Below are 12,003 nucleotides of genomic sequence, written 5' to 3'. Positions count from 1 at the left end.
CAGTTATGAAACATTTATTAGAATCTGGATAATCAGGCTTCAGTCCGTCCTCACCTTGTCAGTGATCTTCACAAAGAGACTGAAGCCTTCTGAGGATTTCAGCATAAGACGTCCGGAGATGTTGTGGCAGAAGTCTTTGGCCTTGGTGCTTGACTCCACTTCAAACACCTGAGAACAGAAACACGCTGCTTGTTTATGAAATACTGCATATAGAACAAAAAAATACACAAGTAAGAGGATGAAGCTGAGAGACATCTGTTTTTAATTGCAAATATATTCACAGTAGCAGGTTTACAGAAGGAAAAAACATCTTTAATATCTTATCAATATTTATACAGCTTATTTTTGTGTTTTCATATTGTACTTATATTATCAGCTTTCCTTTCCTATTTTCAAAAGTTCTTATATTGTATTACCTCTGCAAATCATCCTGTGGGGACAATTAAAAGTTAAAACTTTTATCCAAAAGCCATAACTGCACTGAATGAATTCACAAAGGCTTGACTGCAGAAATAAGATTGAGTGCAGCAATAGGTGGAATGCCCTGCATGTGTTTTCAGTGGGTTTTTTTTTTTTTAAGTGTAATATTATTTACTGTTTTTCTATATACACCGATCAGCCAAAACATTCAAACCACTGACAGGTGACGTGAATAACTTTTATTATTTTGATCCAATGCATTGTTCTGCTGGGAAACCTTTGGTTCTGGCATTCATGTGGATACCACCTGACATGTGCCACACACTCAAACACCGTTGCAGACCAAGTACCCCCCCTCATGGCAACAGCACTCCCCAATGACAGTGATGGCCTGTGGAGCATGACAAAAAGCTCAAAGTTTCGACCTGGCTTCTAAATTTGCCAGGTCCCAATCTGTTCAAGGATTCTTGTGATGTGCTGGTACCCCAGATGTACCCCTAATCCAAGGTGGGACCTCCTTGGATTGGACTTGGCGCTGACCTGTCGAGGCATGGACACAGGATCTCTAGGAGTGTCCTGCAGTGTCTGGCACCAGTGCGTTGGCGGCAGGTCCATTTAGTCCAGTGGGTTGAGAGGTGGGTTAATGGCATGTGCCACAGGTGCTCATTCAGATTGGGATCTGGGGAATTTGGAGGCCAGGTTGACATTTTGAGGTCTTTGTCACATCCATTGGGCCATTCCTGAGCGAGGTTTGCAGTGTGGCATGGTTTATTATCCTGCTGGGGGGCCACTGCCATTGGGGAGTACTGTTGCCATGAGGGGGGGTACTTGGTCTGCAACGGTGTTTGAGTGGGTGGAACATGTCAGGTGGTATCCACATGAATGCCAGAACCAACGGTTTCCCAGCAGAACAATGCATTGGAAAAAAATAATCAAAGTTAGTCACTTCACCTGTCAGTGGTTTCAGTGTTTTGGCTGACTGGTGTAGTTTGTAATTGTTTTTAGAAGCTCTTTTTACCTATATTTGTACTGAGGAGGCTGCATTCACTTTCGGTGTACAATGACAATAAAGATATTCTATTCCATTAAATTTATCCAGGCTGTACCAGAACAAGTGAAGCTGTAGCTACAACACACAATGTATTTAGTTAAGCGAGCGTGCATGTAATCACTAATAAATTTCAAAGTTCATTTCTCAGATGTTTTCAAGTAAAGATGTTTTTCGAGTTATACTGAGTTAGTTATGATCCTGGGAAGTCTACTGACCGACCCTCCTGTATTTCTCACTTCTCTTCCTGCCTGGCCATGACTCACCGCTACGCAGCAGCTGCTGTACATTTTTTTCCCATTAATGGCCAATATAGGCCCCATGTACGGTATCAGTCTATAGTAACTGCTGTTATTATATATAATGTAATAACATATTTTGGATATTAGTTGTCACTGACCTCGTCTGAGTCATCAGGGAAGTAAACTTTGTGGAAGATCTGAGTGGTTTTGTGCTGGATGGCCTCTACCTCCACCAGGTGAGGAGGGTACTTTCTTGATCCATTTCTACAACAAATCACACAGAAGAGAGACGGAAAACTGATTTAGTCTGAACACAGTAGAACAAAGGCTGTTTAAGAGGATCTGAAGCGTGTGTGTGTGTTACCGTAAGGCTTTCTGTAGCCGCTGCATGCAGTCTGGAGCCAGCGGGTAGTGTTTCTTGGCCTGCAGGAACTTCTGGACGTGAGGCAGCAGGATGTTACTGGGAGGAAACAAACCAGTGCAGAGCCACAGCAGCTCCCAGCCCTTCTCCTCACTGTACCTACACACACACACACACAAGCAATATTTATAAATGTAAAAATGTGTTCTTTTGACAACCTTTTCTCCAATAAAACACATGCATTTAAACAAATAAAATCTCTCTCTCTGAATCTGTGTGTGCGCTTCAGACTTACTTGATGTGATTGTCAGTCAGCTGTTTGAGAATCTGACAGAAGATCTCGTCTTTGAGCGGCTCGGCCTTCAGTGCTCCTTCAAAGATCTGATCGGTGAGCTCGTTGACAGAACGCACTCGTTTGGACGGGTAGTCGCCCATATACTTCATCACAGGTGGAGCCGAGGTCAAGGACATCAACGGTTAACACAACAACAGGCTGAAGCTGACGCCTTTGACTTGTGGAAGAGAAACTTGATTGATTGAGGAGGTTATTGTTTCTTTGGCAATAACCTACTGCAATAAATAAACATTTTATAGACGATAACATAATAAAAGTGAAAAGAATTTTCTTAACTGTCAGATGCATGTATTAAAATGATCCTCCTCCACACAGGATCGTTGGAAAAATCTGAATCCAAATTGTTTTTCCCACTACTGTCTACTGTTTTAGAGACAAAACTAGTAATCGAGAATATAATCAGCACATAAATTGATAAGGATAATAATTAGAAGAATGATTAGTTGCAGCTGCAGCCTTAGTACTAGATTATTTAAGAATTTGTAAAAGACAATGAAAGGAATAATATACTAATTTTAAAGATTTTAAAAAACATAACTGGTTGAATGTCAAAAATTTTGGATAAATACACCTGGTAAGGAGGAATTAAAGGGGAACTCTAATTATTTACTATTACATGATGTGCCTCAATTATGTGTCTTTAATTGTTTATGGAAAACAGTGCAGCTCTATGGCACAGAGGGATAAGATATATCCATTGTTGGTTGCGGTGTTCTCATGGGATTTATTAATAATCAGAAAAATATACAGAATATATAAAAAGCCCTATTTGTAAAAAGATTTGATTTCTTTTTCTGGTTGAAGAACAGTCAAAATACATATATTATCTGAATTCCCTTTACCAATTCCTACAGAAGCTACACACAGACCTTTTTTTATTTATTAATGAGATATTCTTATAAATTCAGAAAAACAGAGTAATTTTTTTTTTTACTCTAATGAATGCATTATGCTCCATTAAATTCCAATGTCTCCCAATCTTAAAAAAAAAATAGTCAGAATTTATTCACTAAATCAGGCAATCAAGGCAATCCTGCTTTTTAATTGGATCAATCTTTTGTTGGTTTTGGTCTTTTCATTGGATTTATTGACAGTAAGAAAAATACCACTAGACTTTCCCTTTAAGCACTAACTGCTGCACTATTATTTAGCTTTCCATATTTTGACGGTAAATGTTTTCAGACCATATCATTTACTCAAGGTCTGAAAGTATAAAATTGGCAAAAATTCTTCCAGTGAGAAAGAAAGACAAGAAAAAGGCTTGGAGAGTAAAGATATAAAAAAAACAACACAAATACAGAGACCCTACATCCTCCACTGAAGGATATCTATGAAGGCCAGGCAGGCCTCCTGGGAAAGCTCCTCGTGGGCCAGGACTTTCTTCAGCAGAGGCTGTTTGAGAGGCTCCCTGGTGCAGCTCCACAGACGGTCCTTCCCTCGGCTCTTAGAGATCATCACCCTGCTCAGAGTGCTCTTAGGAGGAGGCCTGGTAACATGCAACGTTTTTTACGCTTTTGCAAAATCAATCCATTTCTACTGTTTTGCAAAGCAACTATACACTTTACATCAGGGTTCCTACACATTTGGAATTTCAAAATTCCATACTTTTCCATACCCAAATTTGTTTGACTATTTTAAAGTTAAAATACATCAATCTGGTGCACTTTGGGAGCAAATTTAGGAGGCTAGATATATGAAGAACTTCGTGTTTCTGTAAACAATTTTGGCCACAGTAAGCTAAATATCTAAAATATGCATTAACCAAGCTAAAAAGGCCAGAGAATGTCATGAGCAAAAGTCCCCAGTTTGCTTAACAAAGTGACAGTGTTAAAAAAACAAACAAAAGCAAGATAGGCTATATGTTAATAGGTCAGTATTAATATTTTATTGTTCCAAGTTCTCTATTTCCACTCTGGTTTTAAAACAGTTTCTAACAAACAGAGAGATGCTTTATAACCACACTAAACACATATCCTAATGATGATTTTAGCTGCATTTTAATGGTGTAAACTTATCCTCAGAGTGACAGCTGACAGTGTGGATGATTTTATACTCTGCAGCTCAGAATAACTTGAGACACCTGATAACTGGAAATAAAAACTAAAGAAATAACCCACATTGTTAATTAGCTCCCATGATTATAAATATAACATTTTGATCAGATAGACCTCATCAGTCATTAACTACTTTTACACTCTTTGGTTCGGTAGCAGAAACAGTCTGGAATTATTTTAAAGTTCTATTACAGTATGTGATATTAAGAATGATTTCATCCTGTCATCAAACTAAATAGCGAAAAATACTCTGTACTTAAGTCATAATAATTCTTAAATGTGCCTTAGCCTACTTTTAATATTTGTAAATTATTATTATTATTATTTCTAGTCTCTACATCTGTTAAATCAGATAAGCTGATGTTCGCAAAATTATTGACAAGGATTTTTTATCTGTCTTATTTTATTCTGTTGTAGCCTATGATTACAGGCTGTTGTTACTTAGTTGAAAAAAACTGTTCTGCTGTCACTGAAACAGAAGTTTTTATAGGCTACCGTTTCATCTCATATGAGTAACACAGAGATGACAGAGCGAGTTGATAACCAGCTTTGTAGTACTGGTTATCCTGGATGGGCGCTGTTAGGCTCTGTGAAGCCAGCTCACCTAAAGAAAGCCTGGCTATGTTAAACGTGCATCATAGTACAGGCCGACCGGGGGAGAGCAAGTATCAGAGCGGAGACAGTGGAGTGACGGACCGCGGGAGAGAGAAAGGCAGGCGAGCAGTGACACACATCCTGCGACTAGAGTTGCTTTACCTGCGACACCTGTTTTATTTTTATTCTCCCCTTCCTCAATGCAGTTCCATCATGTAGCGTGACAAAAATAGGATTTATTATGAATCGTTAAGGACATCTGTCAGTTAAATTATTTTTGGAAATACCTAATTTTCTATTTTAGAAAACAGTATTTTAGAACAGTGGTAATAGTCTGGAAACATAAATATTTTTCCATACTTTATTGTTCATTTTCCATACTTTTTAATACCTGGAAATTGATCAAATTTATTTCCATACTTTTCCATACTTTCCATACTTGCGTAGGAACCCTGTTACATGTAAAGGATTAGGACACACACCTGAAGTAGTCGTAGGAGAACTCCTCCAGTGTGTAGGCCTTAGTTTTGTCCTCAGTGTCAGCGAGGCTCATGTGGGACAAACCGATGGATTCTCGCCTCTGATCAGGAGTCATCGTCACAAGAGCCTGAGATGGAGAAAGAGTGAAAATAATATGATAACTCAAATCCATACCATGTGTTCATGTGTCGGATGGCTTGCAAATTAATTAATGGGGGAAAGCGACTTTGAAACTTTTTAAGTAACAAGCTAAATGAGCCCCTTTGCAGCTTTACTGTAAGCTCCACTCACCACTATGTCATACTGTGGTCTGGTGACAGTGGGCAGTACGTAGACGCAGTCAGCAGGGAAGTCTCCTCTCTGTCTGGTCCTGTCGTTGATGCCGTGAGCCCAGCCAGAGTTCATCACGTGCTCTCCATCATGTTCATCCAGGATGATCAGATCCCCCTTGGAGAAACTCAGGAATGTGGAATCCACCCCCACTGCGAGACCATGGTAAAAAGTGACTTAGTACATTTACTCGAGTACTGTACTTAAAACACAATTCTGAGGTACTTGTACTTGAGTATTTTCATTTTATGTTACTCTATAGTTCTATTCCACGACAACTCAGAGGGAAAAACTACACTTTTTACTCCACTGCATGAAATTGGTAACTTAAGTTCATTTGCAGATTCAGATTATTAATACAAAATATATACTGTAAATAGAGATTAAGCAAAAACACTACTTCATCACAGCAGAAGCAGTTGTATCAATTATATGTGATGCTCTCTTTTGGATCCATCAGAGAATCTCACCAGGGTTGGGACAGTCCAGCAGTCCCACCACATACTTGGACCTCTTCCTCAGACCCTCGAGGAAGGCGACCACCAGATCGCGGATGTCCTCTGCGTTGTTGGAAGTGAACGTGTACTCGTCTCCTTTGATGGTGGCCAATGTAAAACTCTGGCCCTGCAGTTTACCTCCTCTGAAAAATGAAATTTTACTTTAAAATCACAAAAAATAAATAATGTAGGCTCATCATGGAGCAATGTATCTTTCTAGGACCACTGCTTCTCCCCTCCCTGTCTCCTTTCTGTTGGTGTATTACTTCCTTGTTTTTGACTAATAGGCTTTGCACATTAAAGGAGCGTCATCCTCTCACTCAATTCATTAGTTTAACATAACACAGGTGTGTAAGCTACAGCAGACTCTGGGTGTTTCTCAAAGTCAATGAAGGATCCTCAAATGGCCAACTTTGAAGGACGCTACATCATAGACCCCCGCCGAAGGACTGTTCCAATGTCACGGATCCTTTCAAATTTCGGAGTCCTTCTTTCAGAGAAATTCAAAGGATGCATGCGTGGATCCTCAGCAAGTATAAAATCCCCACAATGCTTTGCACACAATTTGCTGGAAGTGAAGGCGGGGCCTCTTCAATGAAACCTGCGCCAGTGGAGCTTGGCAGGATCTAGATAAATATGTCACTTATTTGGACTGAGTTTTTAATCTTACAAGCGTGAAAAAAATATTTCATATTCTCAAGGAAGGATCCTTGACTTTGAGAAACACCCAGTGACCCTGATGAAGACATGTGAGTCTAACACTTTGCTCTTTTTAATCTTTGTTGCCAAAAAAAAAAAAAAATAAACGCATTTTAATTTTTGCACAAACCCTACAGTGTGGCTTGGATTGTTTTTGAAGGAGACTTGCATTCTGTATTTTTTGATTGAGACTTTACTCATACAATGAGCCCCTCAAGAGGTGGAATAAATACTTGAGTACACTTTTTTTTGCTTTCGTGGTATGGAACATAATTTGGACTATTTTTTTCCCCATCAGCATTGCTTTGACCACATGTAGTTATCGTACCTGCTGCTGGACACGGCAGTGATCTCTGGGAACGAGAGCTCCAGAAGGACCTGCTCCTGTTCATCCACAAAGTAAACCCCAGTCCAGTTCACCGCCACGATCACGTCGTTCTTGGGCAGACTGGGTCCTGTGTTAAAGATGACATTGTATCCATAAAAAATTCAGTCATCATTTCAAGACAGTGTGTTGTTACGACTTATCGTGACCTTTTTTTTTTTCCCATCACACTGATGGAAATGGGCTTCCATACATCCCTGAGATGCCTGCAGTAGTAAGACACAGTTTACAATGATAAATACCCACCTGAGAATTTGAAGGCCTCGTAGAAGCGTGAGAAGAGTAAAGGCCACTTTAAACGAGCAAAATCCACCACGTCCTCCTTCACCTTCTGTATGTTCAGCCTCCTCTTAGTGTGTAATCCCTGCACAGTTAGCTGTCGTTAGTTTCTTTCACAAAAGCTGTTGCAAAAGACAAGGGTGTCCTCAAAAGACAAAAGTTTTGTTGACAGGTACCTTTTTGTGGGCGCTAATGATGAGCTGAGCCCACTTCTCTGCAGTCTTAGTGGAGGTGATTTCTCTGTCAGGGATGTAGGTGGGGATGAGGCTGAGCAGGCGATCTTGGAGGATCTCAGAGCCGTAATCCACATAGTACTGCTGGGAGGCCAGCTCTGCGAGGTCCTCTTCCTGTTTACACAGAAACACAGTGTGAGGAAATGATCGTGGCAAAACAAAATCTAATGACGGACTGATGGACTGTTTTTCTGTAGCCAGTTTTTATGAAAATGTGTCCTGAAAATACAGTTCACACGGGAAAAACCTGAACTCTACTTATTTTACTCTCGTAAGGGTTTAATTTGTTCCAGCACCTTCTGATTTGGATTTATAGTTTTGTCAAATGTGTCATGGCGGTTAAAATAACCACATCAATTCACTAAAAGAACAAAGTCAAGTTACATAGATACTGTTAAAGGGTTGCTGCACCGCAACCCCATCAAATTTATACCTCATCCTGTGGCTTTGAAAGTCTTAACCACTTGAAAAAGGATGAACAATCACAGACTTGCTCTTTTCAGGTAACAATGGATTGAAAACCACTTTATATACGTTTTCAGACACCATGTGAGGCATCCCAATGGCTGACTGCATCGTTCAGGAATCAGGCTGTCAGTTGTGTTACCTGTTACTCTGCAGCAAAATATGTTCTGGAACAGCCACGCAATTTGTAGTCGACGCTTTCAGCACATCGAGTAAGTGAACTATCACACATGTTTTGAAATTAGGAAGAAATCTGGATGTAAATTAAACACACTACTGTCAAATTACAAGAATCAAGTGACAGACTTGAGGTGTTTTCTTATAAGTTGAGTTCACCATTAATTGTTTAAATTTAATAGAAATTATACTATGGTTTTATTTATTTATTGTTCTTGTGGCTGATTATGTATTGGTTTAACCACAAGATGGTGCCATGATGTGTAAATCAAAGGCAACAGAGTAAGGCTGAATTCAAATGTCCAGATTTCACCGCACTGTGTAGACTCGCAGACTTTGAGGGCACATTCCAAGGAAGTCTGTGAATGCTAAGGGTCGTCCAAATCCACAATTTATCCAGTCCACATAGAGCCTCAAGTGGACTTTCTGTTTGCTTCCAGAGAACACCACTCCCACTCTGTCGCTGAGTGTAACACTGTTTGTAGTCACCTTCACAGCTGAATGAAGCAACTGTCTGTACGTGCCGCCATTGTTTACCTAAATGTTTATATGTTATCCTTTTGTCATTAAAAGACATAAATAACTCAATAAATCGATAAGTAAATAAATTAATAGAAATTAAACTCACTCCCAAGTTTCTTTGGTAGCATTACTTCTCAGTTTTCACTCTGATATTTATAAGCTGCTTGTTTTTGTACAATACAGCCTGAAAATATACAATATACGACACTACACAATCAAATGAACGTGACTGTTTTCTGGAAACAAGAGGATATTTTATCCTGAATATAATAAAACCTTTAACATGTTAACGTCTGTTAAACAATATTAAATTTCTTTCTTAGTTGGAGCAAGGGTAGTTGCATGGAACTTCCATGATGAACACAACACTGCGTTGCACATGGCCAGTGAGTCGGCTTCAATGCGGGCTCACTGTTGGAGGGTTTTATAACCCACTTCCCCACCCCACTAGGTGGTCTGGGACAGCACTTGATGTGTTGGACCCTCCGTGTGAACGGTCTGAGAGTCTGGAAGGTGGACATTTAGATTCAACATTACAATACAGGTGACACAGATGATGGACTGATCACTGCATGCTGAATTTATCCAATAGGATGTCTTGATTTTGAGGTGCTTATATAGTAGTACAGTACTTGAGTAGATGTAACTTAGTGTGCACAGGGTCTCCTCTAAAAAGAAATCCATAAAATACCTTTCAAGCACATCAACTGCATGTTAAACAAACCAAAGCCGCTCACCCTCTCACAGCGGTACTCTCCGAATTTCACCCCTCGTACAATCTGCTGGTAAATGAGGTTTGTGGCGACATAGTCCTCGGTGGGATTGTGCCAGGGGTTGAAGATCTCCTTCCTGAAAAACAGCCTCCAGGGGGCGTTCCTCTCCTGGGCGCCCTGCTCCTTGGCATACTGCTCACACTGGGAGACGGCGTCCATGACGTGGTCGCTACCGCTGCCAAGTGACGACACCTAGACAAAACGAATACACAAATGTATTCAATAAACAGTTAAGTCAGCATCTTTCAAATTCGAATATACAATCTCCATCATATTGAACAACGCTGCCCTTTAATCAGAGGTTAATATGAGGTCATATATTACACAAAATATAAACTGGTCTACTGTCTTGGTTTTACCTTGTCAAACAGGGCAATGTACAGTGAGAAACCAAAGCGATCTCTCAAGTTGATCTTGTCTGCTAGAGCGTTGCAGAGCTCACTGGCAGTAGTGGCTGAGTCTGCCAAGAGTGTCTTGGTGGTGCCATCCATAAACGTGACTGGTAACATGATGGGCTTCTTAGATTTAGTGGCCTGAGGGGCAAAAAATAACAGATTCAAGGCCAAGTGCTTAATAACAAAACTTTACAAATATCACTTAAAAAAAAAACACAAGTTTAGAATGTGGCTGAAATAATTAAAAAAAAGTTTGTCTTGATGTAAAAGTGAAATAAGTAAAGTTGTCTCAGCAAACTTTCAGATTTAGTCACTTGTTTTTTTTTTTTTAATCACATAAACTGACTTCAGATATAATAAAAATATTCTGCAGTGTACAGTTTATCAGAATAAATCGCAGGAGGTTCCCCAAGAATTTTTTTTAAATATTAGGTTAACTAACATTTATATTTTTTAAATTAATTTTTACAACGCTTTTTATACCACGTAAAATTCAATTTCATATCAGTGTGATTATCATACTGCCCAAGGTATGATAGCATGTCTCTTGAGAACTTATTTAAATTGACTGAATTGATAACTGACTGAAGCATTATTATGTTGCATAGTTTTGGATACCTTCTGGATCCATCTTCTGCTTTTAATATCTTGGTATTCTGAATTAAATTTGATTTGATGAAAGATTGAAATCATATTGAATGTTTGAAATTAGAACTACATCACCAATGGTGTGCTGGATCAGCAAGACTTTTTAAGACGTTGTTAGTCCCACATAGAATTGAATTTAATATCAGTTTCATAATCCTATCGGTCAAAGTATGATGGAAAATCAGTACGGACAATATGGTCTCAAATTGCTTATTGTTATATCATAATTTTTTACAGCACTTTGTGATATAATTAATAAATCTAACATGAGCTGGACCTGGATATTGTATTGTATTGTAATGTCAGCATTAGCCCATTATGAGTTGATGAGCTTCCTAGCTGCTGTAGCTGCAGAAGTGACAGTATTCGCTGCAGGTCCAATGATGATGACTGAAACTCAACAAAAAAAGATTTAACAGCCTCCTGCGCTCATGATCCACCGCTTTAAAATTATTCCAATTTTAGTTTAAAGATGTTTAAAGTCTCCTGACAGCCCATAATCACATACAAAAACATTTTTGAGAAAATTAATTTCAATGCTTCTGAAGGACCACAGTGAGCAAACAACTCAAACACAGAACAGCGAGAATGTTAAGTACCTGTAACTCCAACCAAGATGGCGGCTGGGTCCTGGTGCGGTTCACAAACGTCCTCCTCAACCTTTCCTCACAATATGGAGCATAACCAGGAGGACCGTTATTTAGGAATGTCCGTAAATACTGACAGAGGGACAGAGGAGGGGGAAAGAAAAAACAGATAGAGAGTTGGACAGTAATCTGATGAAGATTTGCTCTTTGTAACATGAAGTGCTGGAAGTAAAATAAACAGATTTCCCCCCCAAAAAAGGATAATAGGCGCCTCATACCAGAGACAGCAGATGTTTCTTTTTTTTTACTGAAAATGTTATGATGAAAGTTCTTTTGCATTTTGGCTGTCTGGCAGCAAAAGCTGACATTTATCAATGATACTGTGGATGACTGACACACATTTTACTTCTGTTATAGTAGCTGCTAAAAAAAATACCTAAACATCACACTGTGTGCATC

At 39.3% G+C, this 12,003-nt stretch overlaps 1 protein-coding gene across 1 annotated transcript in view; it reads right to left on the bottom strand.

Moving 5' to 3' along the window:
- Positions 1 to 12,003, bottom strand: part of myo7ab (myosin VIIAb) — a 64,561-nt gene that overhangs the window by 5,178 nt on the left and 47,380 nt on the right. The window contains exons 31-44 of the mRNA XM_078172305.1: positions 11,557 to 11,676; positions 10,274 to 10,447; positions 9,879 to 10,106; positions 7,921 to 8,091; positions 7,712 to 7,829; positions 7,409 to 7,535; positions 6,355 to 6,524; positions 5,846 to 6,036; positions 5,557 to 5,681; positions 3,755 to 3,912; positions 2,367 to 2,520; positions 2,075 to 2,230; positions 1,869 to 1,974; positions 55 to 168 (exon numbers count right to left, since the gene is read on the bottom strand). Of these exons, the coding sequence (XP_078028431.1) occupies positions 55 to 168; positions 1,869 to 1,974; positions 2,075 to 2,230; positions 2,367 to 2,520; positions 3,755 to 3,912; positions 5,557 to 5,681; positions 5,846 to 6,036; positions 6,355 to 6,524; positions 7,409 to 7,535; positions 7,712 to 7,829; positions 7,921 to 8,091; positions 9,879 to 10,106; positions 10,274 to 10,447; positions 11,557 to 11,676 (2,112 nt within the window). The remainder of the gene's footprint in view (positions 1 to 54; positions 169 to 1,868; positions 1,975 to 2,074; positions 2,231 to 2,366; positions 2,521 to 3,754; positions 3,913 to 5,556; positions 5,682 to 5,845; positions 6,037 to 6,354; positions 6,525 to 7,408; positions 7,536 to 7,711; positions 7,830 to 7,920; positions 8,092 to 9,878; positions 10,107 to 10,273; positions 10,448 to 11,556; positions 11,677 to 12,003) is intronic.

Source organism: Epinephelus lanceolatus, chromosome 11 (genome assembly GCF_041903045.1).
Source record: "Epinephelus lanceolatus isolate andai-2023 chromosome 11, ASM4190304v1, whole genome shotgun sequence".
Classification (NCBI taxonomy): domain Eukaryota; kingdom Metazoa; phylum Chordata; class Actinopteri; order Perciformes; family Serranidae; genus Epinephelus; species Epinephelus lanceolatus.
The sequence above is the reverse complement of the archived record's forward strand: the minus strand, read 5'-3'. Positions and strand labels throughout refer to the sequence as shown.